At 44.9% G+C, this 18097-nt stretch overlaps 1 protein-coding gene across 1 annotated transcript in view; it reads right to left on the bottom strand.

Annotated features, from left to right (window-relative positions):
• The window catches only part of LOC126416225 (sialin-like), a 124005-nt gene that overhangs the window by 56768 nt on the left and 49140 nt on the right, over positions 1–18097 (bottom strand). The window contains exon 5 of the mRNA XM_050083828.1: positions 16047–16193. Within this exon, the coding sequence (XP_049939785.1) occupies positions 16047–16193 (147 nt within the window). The remainder of the gene's footprint in view (positions 1–16046; positions 16194–18097) is intronic.

Here is an 18097-nt window from a genome sequence, read left to right as displayed (position 1 = left end):
TACTAGAACTGACATGTGATTACATTTTCACACAATTTGGGTGCATAGATCCTGAGAAAACAGTACCCAGAACAACCACCTCTAGCCGTAATAACGGCCTTGATACGCCTGGGCCTTGAGCCAAACAGAGCTTGGATGGCGTGTACAGGTACAGTAGCCCATGCAGCTTCAACACGATACCACAGTTCATCAAGAGTAGTGACTGGCGTATTGTGACGAGCCAGTTGCTCGGCCACCATTGACCAGACGTTTTCAGTTGGTGAGAGATCTGGAGAATGTGCTGGCCACGGCAGCAGTCGAACATTTTCTGTATCCTGAAAGGGCCGTACAGGACCTGCAACATGCGGTCGTGCATTATCCTGCTGAAATGTAGGGTTTCGCAGGGATCGGATGGAGGGTAGAGCCACGGGTCGTAACACATCTGAAATGTAACGTCCACTGTCCAAAGTGCCGTCAGTGCGAACAAGAGGTGACCGAGACGTGTAACCAATGACACCCCATACCATCACACCGGATGATAGGCCAGTATGGCGATGACGAATACACACTTCCAAAGTGCGTTCACCGCGATGTCGCCAGACAGGGATGCGACCATCATGATGCTGCAAACAGAACCTAGATTCATCCGAAAAAAATGACGTTTTGCAATTCGTGCACCCAGGTTCGTCGTTGTGAAGCAGCGTCAGGGGTAACCGCAGCCATGGTCTCCGAGCTGATAGTCCGTGCTGCTGCAAACGTCGTCGAACTGTTCGTGCAGATGGTTGTCCTGCAAACGTTCCCATCTGCTGACTCAGGGATCGAGTCGTGGCTGCACGATCCGTTACAGCCATGCGGATAAGATGCCTGTCATCTCGACTGCTAGTGATACGAGGCCTTTGGGATCCAGCACGGCGTTCCGTATTACTCTCCTGAACCCAGCGATTCCATATTCTGCTAACAGTCATAGGATCTCGAGCAACGCGAGCAGCAATGCCGCGATACGATAAACGGCAATCGCGATAGGCTAGAATCCGACCTTTATCAAAGTCGGAAACGTGATGGTACGCATTTCTCCTCCTTACACGAGGCATCACAACAACGTTTCACCAGGCAACGCCGGTCAAGTGCTGTTTGTGTATGAGAAATCGGTTGGAAACTTTCCTCATGTCAGCACGTTGTAGGTGTCGCCACCGGCGCCAACCTTGTGTGAATGCTCTGAAAAGCAAATCATTTGCATATCAAAGTATCTTCTTCCTGTCGGTTAAATTTCGCGTCTGTAGCACGTCATCTTCGTGGTGTAGCAATTTTAATGGCCAGTAGTGTAATTGTACTTGAACAGGTGCGATTAAAATTTAATAAAACCTTTCTTATCCGTTAACAGAAATAACGCCAACAGACATACGATGAAATAATTTCCAAAAAAATACCTTAAAGTTGTTTCTAGTTGACAATAAATGTTACCCGCTATTCCGCTAAATATTGAAACATACGGATGCATGTGATTTCTCAAAAGATAAGCTGTTAAAAATACTGTCGTGGAATAAGTTTAGTTAAAATTACTGTACAAATGTTTAAGGCTGGTTGCCCTTTGCTATAAAAAGTGGGAAAGAACCAGTCACTACGATAGCAATTAAAATCTACACTGAAGAGACAAAGAAACTGGAACACCAACCTAATATCGTGTAGAGCACGCAGAAGTGTCGTAACACGACGTTGCATGGGCTCTACCAGTGTCTGAAGTAGTGCTGGAGAGAACTGACGCCATGAATCCTGCACGGCTGCCCGTAAATCCGTAAGAGTAGGAGAGGGTGGAGAGTGTTCCTGGAGCCACTCTGCAGCAATTGTGGTTGTGTGGGGTGTCGTATTGTCCTGCTGGATCTGTCAAAGTCCGTCGGAATGCACAATGGACATGAGCGGATACAGGTAATCAGAAAGGATGCTTACGTACGTGTCGCCTGTCAGAGTCGTATCTAGACGTATCAGGAGTCCCATATTGCTCCAACTGCACACGCCCCACACCATTACAGAGTCTCCACCGGCTTAAATAGTCCCCTGCTGGCATGCAGGGTCCACGGATTCAAGAAGTTGTCTCCATACCCGTAAATGTCCATCCGCTCGATACAATTTGAAACGAGACTCTTTCGACCAGGCAACATGTTTCCAGTCATCAACAGTCCAATGTCGGTGTTGACGGATCCAGGCGAAGTGTAAAGCTTTGTGTCGTACAGTCATCAAGGGTACACGAGTTGGCTTTCGGCTCCGAAAGCCCATACCGATGATGTTTCGTTGAATGTTCCGCACGCAGACAATTGTTGATGGCCCAGCATAGAAATCAGCAGCAATTTGCAAAAAGGGTTGGACTTCTGTCACACTGAACGATTCTATTCATTGGTCCCGTTCTTGGAACATCTTTTCCGGCTGCAGCGATGTCGGGGATTTGATGTTTTACTGGGTTTCTGATATTCACAGTACACTCGTGAAACGGTCGTACGGGAAAATGCCCACTTCATCGCTACCTCAGATGTGTCCCATAGCTCGTGCGCCGACTTAAAATTCACTTAAATATTGATAACATCCCATTGTAGGAGCAGTAATTGATCTAACAAGTGCGCCAGACACTTGTCGTCTTACATAGGCGTTGCCGACCGCAGCGCTGAATTCTGCCTGTTTACATATCGTTGTATTTGATTAGGCATGCCTATACCAGTTTCTTTGGCGCTTCAGTGTATGAGCCACTATTTTAGGAAGTGGCACTTTCACCTAAAAAACTGTTTAAATGCATTCTAAACTCGACCAAGTGTAGTCAAAGCAAGTCCATATGCAATTGTAGGGCTGCCCACTTGTAAAAAAATAAAACAAGTCAACTAAAATGTGGTTCAAAATGGCTCTGAGCGCTATGGGACTTAACATCTGTGGTCATCAGTCGCCTAGAACTTAGAACTATTTAAACCTAACTAACCTAAGGACATCACACACATCCATGCCCGAGGCAGGATTCGAACCTGCGACCGTAGCAGTCGCGCGGTTCCGGACTGAGCGCCTAGAACCGCTAGACCACCGCGGCCGGCTAAAATGTGGCATTCTGCCAGTAGTCCATCATAAGCACTACACAGAGGGGGGTCTTCTCACTGGAGAAGACAGCGTATGTCAGGAGAGTGTTCTCCTATGCAGAGGCGTGTTAGTAGCACTCTATTCCGCTTCTGTGATTTGAAGCACCTGCGCCACGGTCGTGTGCGTGACGTCACCACCCGCAACTTGTTATCTGTCTCTTCTAGCCACTCTTCCTCTCGACAACTCAGAAGACTTTTCGTCAACAGCGAGATCGCTGTATGCAGAGGGACTTGAAAGCGAGCCACTATCGGCGTTATGCAGGCGTCCTTGGCTGCTGCAGTCACCAGTTCGTTACCTCAAATTCTCACATATCCTGGTACCAAGCAGAATATCATCTCGTTCCCTAGATGTTGTACTCGTAGACGACGCAAGGCCTCTCTCTTCGGTACATGTTATTTAGTTTCTTTATTTTCGTGCTCCGTGGATAAGATTTCCGACCACTTTCTGTGATATGGAACAAGTCAGTTTTAGAATTATACAGGGTGAGTCACCTAACGTTACCGCTGGATATATTTCGTAAACCACATCAAATACTGCTGAACCGATTCCACAGACCGAACGTGAGGAGAGGGGCTAGTGTAATTGGTTAATACAAACCATAAAAAAATGCACGCAAGTATGTTATTTAACACAAACCTACGTTTTTTTTTAAATGGAAACTGTAGCTGACTACTCGGCATTGCTCTTGTATGTATTTATTTCAATTCCGTTAGTCCATCAGCTTCTTTCCCCTCTCTCTGTTCATCTCCCTTCTGTGTCCCTCTCCTCCCCCCACTGCTCTCTGTCCACCTCCTCCATCCACCATTCTCTGTCCGTCCCCTCCTTCCCCTCTCACTGTCCGTCTGCTACTCCCCCCCCCCCCCCCCCCCCTCACTGCCCATCGCATCCTATTTCCTTCCTATGTCCATCACCTTTCCTTTCATTTCTCTGCCGTCTATCTGTACATATCCTACTTCTCTCACATCTCCTGAACAATGTGCTGTAGAATGACATAATTTTGTAGGCACATTCAGCGGCATATGAGGATATTGCTAAATGTGTTGCAGATAGAGTTAGTAGCAAAGAAATAATAAATTTAAATGTCGTGATTACATGCTTACTGCGACAGTTTTAATGCACAAACAGTGAAAATGTAGTAAGTGATAAACTTTTTTCCTTTCATAGTTTGAGGGATTGTCAGCGAGGAAAAGTTTTGTAAAGTTTTGAAATTGTATGTAAAGACTGTCGCAAGGCACTAAGCGCTCTAATTCTCAAATACTGGATAGCACGGATCGTAGCATTATGCACTGCATACATTATGCAACGAATAATGAGGAAATGTGGATTCAACACATCCAAGATCGTACACACATCAAAAAAAGTTTTGCATCAGCCCGGTTCCCAGAACGACTAAAGGTAGACGTTGACTGTGGATATTGTATCAAAGATACAGTCCCTTTGACTGTTCAGAGATGTCACTAAACCCGCCCAAAGATGTAAACAACCATGCATGAGCAGCGCATATTAGACGGAGGGGGTCCGACAGCCAATCAGTTCCAGTCATTCCACCAGGAAGGAGGTACACAGCTCGTGTTGTCTGTAGTTCAACCATGCCAAGACGGTCAATAACGCAGTTCAATCGCGTCCGTATTGTTACTTTGTGCCAGGAAGGACTCTCAACAAGGAAGTGTCCAGGCGTCTAGGAGTGAACCAAGGCGATGTTGTTCAGACATGGAGGAGATACAGAGAGACAGGAACTGTCGATGACATGCCTCGCTCAGGCCGGCCAAGGGCTATTACTGCAGTGGATGACCACTACCTACGGATTATGGCTCCGAGGAACCCTGACAGCAACGCCAGCATGTTGAATAATGCTTTTCGTGCAGCCACAGGACGCCGTGTTACGACTCAAACTGTGCGCAATAGGCTGCATGATGCGCAACTTCACTCCCGACTCCATGGCGAAGTTCATCTTTGCAACCACGACACCATACAGCGCGGTACAAATAGCCCCAACAATATGCCGATGGACCGTTCAGGATTGGCACCACGTTCTCTTCACCAATGAATGTCGCATATGCCTTCAACCAGGCAATCGTCGGAGACATGTTTGGAGGCAACCCGGTCAGGCTGAACGCCTTAGACACACTGTCCACAGAGTACAGCAAGGTGGAGGTTTCCTGTTGTTTGCCGGCCGGAGTGGCCGAGCGGTTCTAGGCGCTTCAGTTTGGAACCGCGAGACCGCTACGGTCGCAGGTTCGAATCCTACCTCGGGCGTGGATGTGTGTGATGTCCTTAAGTTATTTAGGTTTAAGTAGTTCTAAGTTCTAGGGGACTGATGACCTCAGATGTTAAGTCCCATAGTGCTCAGAGCCATTTGAACCGTTTGAACCCTGCTGTTTTGGGGTGGCAATATGTGGGGCCGACGTACGCTGCTGATGCTCATGGAAGGCAACGTAACGGCTGTACGGTACCTAAATGCCATCCTCCGACAGATAGTGTAACCATATCGGCAGCATATTGGCGAGGCATTCGTCTTCATGGACGACAATTCGCGCCCTCATCGTACACATCTTGTGAATGACTTCCTTCAGATAACGACATAGCTCGACTAGAGTGGCCAGCATCTTTTCCAGACATGAACCCTATCGCACATGCCTGGGATAGATTGAAAAGGGCTGTTTATGGACGACGTGACCCACCAACCACTCTGAGGGATCTACGCCGAATCGCCGTTGAGGAGTGGGACGATCTGAACCAACAGTGCCTTGATGAACTTGTGGATAGTATGCCACGACGAATACAGGCATGCATCAATGCAAGAGGACGTGCTACTGGGTATTAGAGGTACCGTTGTGTACAGCAATCTGGACCAGCACCTCTGAAGGTCTCGCTGTGTGGTGGTAAAACATGCAATGTGTTGTTTTCATGAGCAATAAAAAGGGCAGAAATGATGTTTATATTGTGTGTGTAAGCATTGTATTCATTAGTTCGAATCGTAGCGTGTAGCACATGTCAATCAAGCAAAGAATTTTCCCAATTATCATAAAGTACAAAAGTCAGAGAGTAAACAGCTTTTCAAACAGCAAATATTTTTATCAAAATCACGTACTATTCTTCAAATCAATAAGCATCTTGTACTGTGCAATTCCTAAGCAGCCTGTCTACTTCGTATGGGTTCAGGCTATCTCTTTACTAAATTTCATCAAAAGCGGGTTGTAAGAAATTAAACGTCAAGCATAGTGCGGCAGTTTTCACGCATCCCACTGTTTATGACTTCATACATGCTGAACTATGTATCGTACAATGATATAATTTTGCAAGTACATTCAGTGGTATATGTGAACACTGTCTGCAAATTGTGTCGCAAATACAGTAAGTAGTAAAGAAGTGAGAAATTACAATGTCATGCCTGATGCGAAAATGAACAGCATAAATGTTGTAAGGGATGAATTTTTTTTCTTCTATTATTATGTGAGGATGCAGCGGAAAAAGTTTCATAAAGTTATTATGTGTGAAGTACGTTGCAAGTCACTAAATGCTCTCTTTCTCAAATACCGGATGAATAAAACTGGGGTATTCGTGCGTCTTGGGTTATGCTTCTTTTTCACTCCCATTCTTACCCCTTTGATAGGGACGAGGTACTTACTCCCTTACAGCGATTCTTTCCAGACAGTAAGTGATATATGTGCCAAGTTTCAGTAAAATCAGTTCAGTGGCTACATTTAGATAACACACTAGTGGCCATTAAAATTGCTACACCAAGAAGAAATGCAGATGATAAACGGGTATTCATTGGACAAATGTATTATACTAGAACTGACATGTGATTACATTTTCTGGCAATTTGGGTGCATAGATCCTGAGAAAACAGTACCCAGAACAACCACCTCTGGCCGTAATAACGGCCTTGATACGCCTGGGCATTGAGTCAAACAGAGCCTGGATGGCGTGTACAGGAACAGTTGCCCATGCAGCTTCAACACGATACCACAGTTCATCAAGAGTAGTGACTGGCGTATTGTGACGAGCCAGTTGCTCGGACACCATTGACCAGACGTTTTCAATTGGTGAGAGATCTGGAGAATGTGCTGGCCAGGGCAGCAGTCGGACTTTTCTGTATCCAGAAAGGTCCATACAGGACCTGCAACATGCGGTCGTGCATTATCCTGCTGAAATGTAGGGTTTCGCAGGGATCCAATGAAGGGTAGAGCCACGGGTCGTAACACATCTGAAATGTAGCGTCCACTGTTCAAAGTGCCATCAATGGGAACCAGAGGTGACAGATACGTGTAACCAATGGCACCCCATACCATCATGACGGTTAATACGCCAGTATGGCGATGACGAATATACGATTCCCATGTGTGTTCACCGCAATGTCGCCAAATACGGATGCGACCATCATGATGCTGTAAATAGAACCTGGATTCATCCTGTCTGTGATGCAGCTTCAAGGGTAACCGCAGCCAAGGTCTCCGAACTGATAGTCCATGCTGCTGCATACGTCGTCGAACTGTTCGTGCAGATGGTTGTTGTCTTGCAAACGTCCCCATCTGTTGACTCAGGGATCGAGACGTGGCTGCACGATCCGTTACAGCCATGCGGATAAGATGCCTGTCATCTTGACTGCCAGTGATACGAGGCCGTCGCGATCCAGAACGGTGTTCCGTATTACTCTCCTGAACCCAGCGATTCCATATTCTGCTAACAGTCATTGGATCTCGACCAACGCGAGCAGCAGTGTCGCGATACGATAAACGGCAATCGCGATAGGCTGCAATCCGACCTTTATCAAAGTCGGAAACGTGATGGTACGCATTTCTCCTCCTTACACGAGGCATCAAAACAACGTTTCACCAGGCAACGCCGCTCAACTGCTGTTTGTGTATGAGAAATCGGTTGGAAACTTTCCTCATGTCAACGCGTTGCAGGTGTCGCCACCGGCGCCAACCTTGTGTGAATGCTCTGAAAAGCTAATCATTTGCATATCAAAGCATCTTCTTCCTGTCGGTTAAATTTCGCGACCGTAGCACGTCACCTTCGTGGTGTAGCAATTTTAATGGCCAGTAGGTATATATGGAGTTCTTTTTTTCGTGATGCAGTTTTGATGAAATATTGCCTATACAATGCCCCTAACTGTTCTGAAGTTACCAATTAAAAACCCCCTAAAAATCGGTCAAGTAGGCTTGGAGATTAACTTGTTCAGACAGACAAAGTTTTAGTAAAACTTTAAATCACGATATATTTTTCGTAAGTGATCTGATTTTGATCAGCTAAAGGCCTTGCCATGCGGAAACTATGCTCAACTTACCTGAGAAAATCCATGAAAATTCTTCCTGTAGTTTAGGAGATAGCGTGTTCAAAGCAGGGTGACATGGCGGTTTTAAAGATTTATTGTTAGAGCAGATCTATATCTACTACGTTTGCCTAAAAGTTCCAGAACAGGTTTTTTTATTTCTGAGTTTGAAATAATAAAAATGAACAAATGTTGTATTTATGTTACCTGGTATGTGTGCATCCATGAAACGACATTGGTCATGTTTCCTCACAAACTCATTAGGTGACAGTGCTGTTCTCAGCAACACACAGTTTGGGTTCTTGGCGCATTAGTCACGGTGAGACAATGGAGCTGATTATGAGCAAAGAGTGAACGTTAAGTTCTGTGTTAAGCTCGGGAAAAGCTGTGGTGTCACCGCCAGACACCACACTTGCTAGGTGGTAGCCTTTAAATCGGCCGCGGTCCGTTAGTATACGTCGGACCCGCGTGTCGCCGCTATCAGTGATTGCAGACCGAGCGCCGCCACACGGCAGGTCTCGAGAGACTTCCTAGCACTCGACCCAATTGTACAGCCTACTTTGCTAGCGATGGTTCACTGACAAATTACGCTCTCATTTGCCGAGACGATAGTTAGCATAGCCTTCAGCTGCGTCATTTGCTACGACGTAGCAAGGCGCCATGTTCAGTTGCTATTGATATTGTAAAGAATGTACAGACAAGAGCTACGTTCAACATTAATGGATTAAAGTTAAGTATTCCACCAAGTACCACCTTTTTTCTGAAGTCTAAATTCCTTGTCCTGTTCCAGACCTCACGCCAGCCTGCGTGAGCTTAAGCGCGTGCCTTTCGGCTTCCTCTCAAAGTAGTGTGTTGGTCTCCTGCCGATCCACAACAGAACCCTTAGTGAAACGTGGACAATGATTAAACAGGCATATGCAGGAGTGGCACTTTCAAGATGTATTTTCGAGTGGTAAAAAAAGTTTCGTGAAGCCAAATATTCAGTGCAAGAGAATTCCAGAGCTGGTCGCGCGTCTACAGCACATAACGATGAAAACGTGGTGCGGTGGTGCGTGTAAGGCAGTTATTGCAAGCAGACTGTCACGTAACTGTGTGCGCGATATCAAAATAACTTAATTTGAATTGTGATGTGTGGCGTAGGATTTTACGCAAAGATTTAGGGAAACGGAAATTTAATGCAAAACTCGCCACTCACACAGTAACAGACGAATAGGAAGAGGAAAGATGAAGAATTTTTTACTGAACTACTGGATAGAGCCAGACGTGATCCCACATTTCTGTCAAAGATTATTGCTAAGGCGAAAATTGGTACTAGCACTATGGCCCTCACACGAAGCAACAAAGTGCTGAATGGTGGACTCCTACATCAGCAGCCTCAAAAAAGTCAAACGACAACCTTCGGGAGCAAACAGTTTACCATGAGTGTTTCTCTAGATCAAACAGTGAACCAAACTCTTTACATCGAAGTCTTGATACGCTTGAGACAAGCAGTTCAACGTCGCTGTCCATATCTATGGCATTCTCAGTACTGGTTCTTGCTGCATGACAATGCAAGACCCCCTACTGCTTCATCTGTTACCGAGTATCTGGCGAGACATTCTGTTATTGCCATCCCACATCCGCCACATTCGCCCGACCTCTCGGCTTGCGATTTTTTCTTGTTTCCTCGAGTGAAAGCTTCATTAAGATGTCGCAGACATTCAACTTGCTGTGACAAATTAGCTTACAATCATCGCAGTTGAAAATTTCTCTGATTGCTTCCAGGACCTCCAGAAACGTTGGAAAACCTGTATAAACGGCTAATAGGACTATTTCGATAGGAGCTGGGATCATTACTCGGTAAGAACAATTTTTTTTAAACCTGTCCTGGACCTTTCTCGTAGAGGGAGTACTTTTAATTCTTGAAACATTTTTGAGTCACTGTAGGTCCCCGAGAAGATCACCATCAAGGACTAAACACCAGGAGCACCACCAGATTGTTGAGAAAACTAAGACTGTGGTTGTGTCCAACGTGTGCTCTGTGTTTGTGAGAACAGGGCAATCTGTGTTTTGCACAAGCGATGCTTTCTAAAACTATGCTGATCCGTAGATATAGGGTTCTCAAGAAAATTTATTATGGTTCAAGGTTTCTGCAGCAAACCCATGTGAGGGATATTGGTCTGTAATTTTGCGGCTTCGTCCTTTTGCTCTTCTTATATCCATTAATCACCTGCGATTTTTCCATGCGCTTGGGACTTCGCACTGGGCGAGAGATTCGCGATAAATGCAAGCTACATAAGGGGCCACTGCCGTAGAGTACTCTGGAAAACCGATTTGCGATTCTTTCCGGACCTGTTCACTTATTTGTATTTAAATCTTTTAGTTGTTTGTCTACGCCAGGGATGCTAATTAGTATGCTGTCCAAGCGGGGGTCTGTCCGATGGTCAAATGATGGGTCATTCGTACGATCCTCCTTCGTGAACGATTTCTTGAACGCGAAATTTAAAACTTCGGATTTCGTTGTGCTGTCTTCAACTGCCACACCAGATTGGTCAATAAGGGACTGGATGGAAGCCTTAGACACGTTTAGCGATTTTAGATAGGGCTATAATTTTCTCGGGTTCTGTGTCAGATCTTTTGCTAAGGTATGACGGCGATAGTTCTTGTGTGCTTTGCACTATATCTGGTCACAGACACATGAATCTCTACCAATCTTTTCTCGTCGTCATTTACGTTTTCTCTTTTGAACCGAGTCTGCAACAGCCTCTGCTTCCTCAGTATTTTAGGCATTTCGTTATTAAGCCATGGTAGGTCTTTTCCATCCTTTATCCACTTGCTAGGCACGTAGCTCTCCAGACCACGATTTACAATCTGCTTAAACTTCGCCCACAATTCCTCCATATCCATCTTACTGGAATTAAGTGATGTCAGTGTACTGTCTGAGTGAGAAGTTAACAACTACGTATTTGCTCTTTCTAGCAGAAACACTCTCCTAGCCTTCTTGACTGATTTATTAACTTTCGTAACCATAATTGCTATAACGACGTCACAATCGCTAATCCCCATTTCTATGTCCGCCCCTGGTAGCTGAGTGGTCAGCTCGACGGAATGTCATACCTAACGGCCCGGGTTCGATATCCGGGTGGGTCGGAGATTTTCTCCGCTCAGGGACTGGTTGTTGTGTTGTCCTTGTCATTTCATCCCCATCGACACGCAAGTCACCGAAGTGGTGTCAACTCGAAAGACTTGCATCAGGCGAACAGTCTACCCGACGGGAGGCCCTAGCCACACGGCATTTCTATTTCCATAATGACGTCGATAAGATCCAGCTTATTTGTAGCTACAAAGTCTACGATATTTTCATTTGAGCCTAATCTGCAAATAACCAGGGGGGCGGGGGGCTAGTAATTTTGTTTGTCAGGCCCTTAATATACAAAAACAAGGGTCACAACGGGCTTCGTTGAGGCACTCCTGAAATACTTTCATTTTCGACGGCGACTCTCCGTTAAACGTAACATGCTGTGTTCTCCCAGCTAATAAATCCTGAATCTATCCACAGATTTTGCTGGATATCTCATATAATCGTAGTCTTTTAATAAAACTGGGCGTCGTACCAAGTCAAAAGCATTTCGGAGTTCAAGAAATATATGTATTCACCCGATAGGCTTGATCCACAGATTGCAGGATGTCCTGCGAGGGAAGCCAAATATGTTTCTTACGAAGGACATTTTCGGAATCCAGGATGGTTGGAATGGCGGAAGCAGTTCTGTTCGATACCCAGAATTACGTTTGACTCAGAATATGTTCTACACACATCAAAAAATTTTTTCATCACCTCAGTTCCGAGAGTTCCGGAACCTGTATAGAAAATTGGAATAGAGATCAAAATAAACATCATTTCCGCCCTTTTTATTGCTTATGAAAACCACACATTGCATGTTTTACCACCATACAGCGAGACCTTCAGAGGTGGTGGTCCATGTTACTGTACAGACCGGTCCCTCTAATATCCAGTAGCATGTCCTTTTTGCATTGATGCATGCCTGTATTCGCCGTGGCATACTATCTACAAGTTCATCAAGGCACTGTTGGTCCAGATTGTCCCACTCCTTAACGGCGATTCGGCGTAGACCCCTCAAGAGTGGTTGGTGGGACACGTCGTCCACAAACAGCCCTTTTCAGTCTATCCCAGGCATGTTCGATAGGGTTAATGTCTGGAGAACATGATGGCTACTGTAGTCGAGCGATGTCGTTATCCTGAAGGAAGTCATTCACAAGATGTGCACGATGAGGACGCGAATTGTCGTCCACGAATGCATCGTCAATATGCTGCAGATGTGGTTGCACTATCGGTCGGAGGATGGCCGTTACGGCGCCTTCCATGACCACCAGCGGCGTACATCGGCCCCACATAATGGCACCCCAAAAAAGCAGACAACCTCCAGTTTGCTCCAGTCGCTGGACAGTGTGTCTAAGGCGTTCAGCCTGACTGGGTTGCTCCAAACACGTCTCCGACGATTGTCTGGTTGTAGGCATATGCGACACTCATCGGTGAAGAGAACGTGTTGCCAATCCTGAGTGGTCCATTCGGCATTTCTTTATGCCTGCCTGGCAGGAGCTAGTCTCAACAACAGGAGCGTACTTTTCCGCCATTTTCAGACTTGAGTCCTTTGATTGCCCCTGTAGAATCCGTAGCAGAACTTTCTATAAGTATCTGGAACTTTCCTCCTGTCAAAGATAATCTACGGACAATGACCTCCTGTGCTTTCCCAACCCATCTTGTTGACTTAGCGACCCACACTTTTTACCAGGTGCCGGGGATTGGTCAGTTGCCACCCCTACGTAAAAGAATAACTCTGGAGACAGCGTCTAGGTAGCTTGGTGAATTTTAGTTAGACACACACTCGGACTGGAGTAACCAGTGTGTACACACCTTATTATGGAATGTGGAGTTAGATACTGAGTCGGGGTGAGATTTGCATGCTAGGTCGCGTTAAAGCCTGTCGGGATCAGCACCATCTCGAGTATGGCGTAATGGCCTGTACTTGTTTTTGCCTTTGCGTGTAAATTTTAATAATCCCTGAATTTGCCGGCCGAAGTGGCCGTGCGGTTAAAGGCGCTGCAGTCTGGAACCGCAAGACCGCTACGGTCGCAGGTTCGAATCCTGCCGCGGGCATGGATGTTTGTGATGTCCTTAGGTTAGTTAGGTTTAACTAGTTCTAAGTTCTAGGGGACTAATGACCTCAGAAGTTGAGTCCCATAGTGCTCAGAGCCATTTGAACCAATCCCTGAATTTATTGTAGTTTGGACCGAAGGGTCTTGGCATACTGGTAATTTTTCTCTGTCTGGATCCCCCCGTATAACTGCAAGTCCGTGGATCCGTTATAAAGCAGATATTTATCCTGCATGTATAATGAGGTTTTCCGCGCTGGATTCCTATGCTAAATTAACGTAACCCACCCATATTTTGTGTAAAAGTACAGATCTGACGTAGTATAAGATTGTCTGTGTTTTGTATATGTCCAATCTGGTATCAGTCTTTGTAATAAATGGCCAGATTTTTGAATGCAGACCCATTGTCATTCAAGATTCTTCCGCTTCCCTTTCCTTCAGAGACATTTGGTAATGATTGCAGAATCTCTCAAAGAAAATGGACGCTGAATAAAAGTATCAGGTGTATAAGTATGAAACCGGAATTACTCTAGAGATGGTGCTAGCCGTCAGTGTAGGGCCCGTGAGACCACATCTGCAGCGCCATCTGCTTCCTGTAACGGCTGACGACAAATGTCAAAACACAGTAACCCAAATTCCATGCATCGGTATCTCTTTCAAATCAGTAAAAATGTCGAGTTTTGTGGCTAAGAACTACGATTTGCGGACAGCATTGGTTTTCTGTTAACATTTGAAGAAAACTGCTGCAGAATCGCACCGACTGCTTTTAGAAGCTTTCGGCCAACATCTCTTACGAAAACACAGTGTTTCGAGTGGTTCTAGAAATTCAAAAGTGGTGATTTTGACGTGAGAAACGACGAGCGCGGGAAACCACCGAAAACCTTCGAAGACAACGAATTGCAGGCCTTATTGGATGAAGATGATACTCAAACTCAACAGGAACTCACGGAACAGTAGAATGTGACGCAGAAAGCCGTTTCTCTTCGGTTGAAAGCTATGGGAAAGGTACAGAAAGTCGTAAAATGGGTTCCGCATGAACTGAATGAAAGACAGCAAGCAAATCGAAAGACCACTTCTGATATGTTGCTCGTCAGATACAAAAGAAAGTCGTCTATCCATCGAATAGTGACAGGTGATAAAAACTGGATATATTTTGAGAATCCTAAGCGTCGTAAATCATGGGTGAATACGGGCAAACCATCAACATCCACTGTAAGACCAAGTCTCTTTGGAAAGAAAGAAGCCGATGATCTGTGTTTGTTGTGTTCAGAATGGTGCCATCTATTATGAGCTGCTAAAACCTGGTGAAACGGTTAACACTGTTCACTACCAACAGCAAATGATCGATTTAAATCGAGCATTACGTGGAAAACAACCGGAAATTGGAAAAAGACAACACAAAGTCGTATTGCCCCATGATAACGCCCCATCACACACAGCAAAACGGGTCAAGGAAGCGGTCGAGGCGTTCAGTTGGGAAATACTGGGGCATGCGGCTTATTCTCCAGACTTGGCTCCGTCCGATTATCATCTGTTTGCATCACTGGGATACGCTCTCGCTGAACAACACTTTAATTCGTTTGAAAATGTACGAAAATGGCTCGCTGACTGTTTCTTTGGCGTGGAATTCATAGCCTGCCGGAGAGGTGGGAGAAATGTGTAAATAGAAATGGAGAAATATATTACCAGTTTCAAACAATAGACGTGTAATTATTGCAACCAAATTCCGATTTCTTACTTCTTCATCTGGTAGCTTCGCCACTGGATGGTCCTGCCAGATCTTAGCGTATCCCTTGCATTTGTGTGATGTTTCTTGATGTGATGATTAGATGGTGTTGGTCTTAAATGTTTTAGTCTATGAATTCAGGTCCTGCGCGACTCTTCCATGTGGAGTGAACGATTTAGCCGCCCAAGAGGCGAGATACAGCAAGTGAAACCTTGTACCGTGTGCTAACTAAAATAGAACGCCCTCCTGCTCTTCGTGACGACAACGTTCAGTATTAACCAATATGGCTGAATGATACAGTTAGGCTCACTTTATTATAATTGGTGACTAAGGACAAAATTAAGACTCCATATGGCACAATTGGGCTCACTTTATTATCAGTAGTAAATAAAGACAAAATTAAGATCATCCCCTTCCCCCTTTTACGTAACGCGTTTCGTTGGGTTTGCATTACGGAATATAGAGCTAACATAGGTGGAATTAAGACACATCCCTTTCACCTCGTCCCATTGTGTCGAGATAGATATAATTAGATACATGACTTTACACCTGGAGGTTACTCGCTGATATCGCCTATCGCGCAGTTGCACGACAGTGGTTTGTTTGTCTGGGACGTGAAAATGTTTCGCCTGTCGGGCCTTATGTAACTCAGAGCACGGAAACATTATGATAAATATTCGCTTGACTACGTTGTCGAATTCAAATTTACAAACAATTCTAGCCTGGCAAGATGTGATGATGCCAGAAATAAACCAAGTTCCAATAATCTCATACGTAGAGCGAGATCGAAAGAATACTTACTTGTTGGATGTCGAAGCCGAGAGCCTCAGACATGTACTTGGGGCCTTCAGTCATCAGAAAGAAGAGTCCTCCCAGACTGCCAAAGTGCAGTGCCACCAGCGCCAGGAACGGACAGGAAGTTATCACCGACCAGAACGGTAGCACCCTCTGAAACAGGACGGCTGTGTTGGTGCTCACACATATTCCATGTACTGGAATTCCTACCTGCCCATGTAACAGCAACATTAGTAAAAGTCAACGGTACATTTCAGGTTATGCTTGTCCATTATCTACATATATACTGTACTAAATTACTTTTGAGGACTGTATCCTAGCTCTGATCCCAAACACTCTTTCAACGCCCTACATCTCTACCTTGCACATCTTCAATCCCACCAACTGAATAACTAAAAATTCGCAATTTGTCTACCCCTCGATCTTGAAAAATCCAATTTTCAAATATGGCATTTCGATATCCCTTCAGTAAACGATAACCACATTATTGCATTCTGGCTATCCAAGTTGTCATTGTACATAACCTTTAAAAAAGGACCAAATCCATATATTCCACTACATTGTAGTGTATCTTCTACACTGCCGATATGACTCAACCCTTCTTCCTGTCAACCTACAGGACACTGAGGACACCACCTTTCCTCCAGAAACCCCACCCATCTCTCCCAGCTCAGCGTCAACCAGTTCACATCTCGGTACAACTGGCTCCTATGGACAAGCCCTTCCAAGATCCAGCCAAAGACTGAAAAAGAAACCAGGTGCAGATTTCCATTCCATGATTTCTACTACGTCATTTATAACTTCCCTAGCCGAGCAACAAACTTATTAAAGTAGACTGTTATTGTTTGAGGCTCACAATCATATAAAATCTTTCAAGAAAGTAATCGTCCCCTTTAACTATTAATTTTATTTATTTATAAAATCACCTATAGCAGTTTCTGTATTTAATGATTTCCAAGTGACTCCTTATTTCTAGATTTTGAGGAAGCTTTTGACACCATTTCTCGCAAGAGGTTTCTAATCAAACTGCGTGCCTATGGAGCATGGTCTTAGTTGTGCGACTGTATTCGTGATTTCCTATCAGAGAGGTCACATTCCACAGTAACTGACAGAAAGCCACCGAGTAAAACAGAAGTAATATCTGATGTTCCCGAAGGAAGTGTTATAGGCTCTCTGCTCTTCTTAATCTATATAAACGACTTACGAGACAGTCTGAGCTGTTCCCTTCGTTTGTTTGCAGATGATGCTGTCGTTTATCGTCTAGTAATATCCTGAGAAGGTCAAAACCAATTGCAAAATTATTATGGTGTGAGGAATGGCAATCGACTCTAAATAATGAAAAGTGTGAGGTCATGCACATGAGTACAAAAAGGAATTTTAAATTTCGGTTACACGTTAAGTCACGAAAATGTAAAGGCTGTCAGTTCAGCCAAATACCTACAGTTATAAACACTTAAACTGGAACGATCACATAGAAAATGTTCTTAGGAGGTGAATCAAAGATTGCGTTTTATTGGCAGAATACTTACAAGATGCGACAAACCTACTAAGGAGACTGCCAACACTAGGCTTCTGCGTCCTCTGCTGGAGTATTGCTGCGCGGTATGGGATCCTTACCAAATAGGATTGAGGATTTACGGAGGATATCGAAAAATTTGAAAGAAGGAAAGCTCGTTTTGTATTATCACGAGACAGGGGGAGGGGTGGGGGGGGGTGGGGGTGGGGGGGGAGAGAGAGTATCATGGATATGATACGCGAATTGGGCGGTAACCATTGAAACAAAGACGTTTTTTGTTGCGCCAAGATCTTTTCACGAAATTTCAATCACAGAGTTTCTCATGCCAATGTGAAAACATTTTTCTGACGATCACCTACATGGGGGAGAAATTATCGTTGTAATAAAATAAGACAAATGAGAGCTCGCACGAAAGATTTAAGCGTTCGTTTTTCCCACGCATTTTTCGAGAGTGGAATGGTAGTCTGCAGGTGGTCCGACAAACCCTCTGCCAGCCACTTAAGTATAAATGGGAGAGTGGTCATGTAGATGTAGAAACACA

Source organism: Schistocerca serialis, chromosome 8, assembly GCF_023864345.2.
Source record: "Schistocerca serialis cubense isolate TAMUIC-IGC-003099 chromosome 8, iqSchSeri2.2, whole genome shotgun sequence".
NCBI lineage: Eukaryota > Metazoa > Arthropoda > Insecta > Orthoptera > Acrididae > Schistocerca > Schistocerca serialis.
The sequence above is the reverse complement of the archived record's forward strand: the minus strand, read 5'-3'. Positions and strand labels throughout refer to the sequence as shown.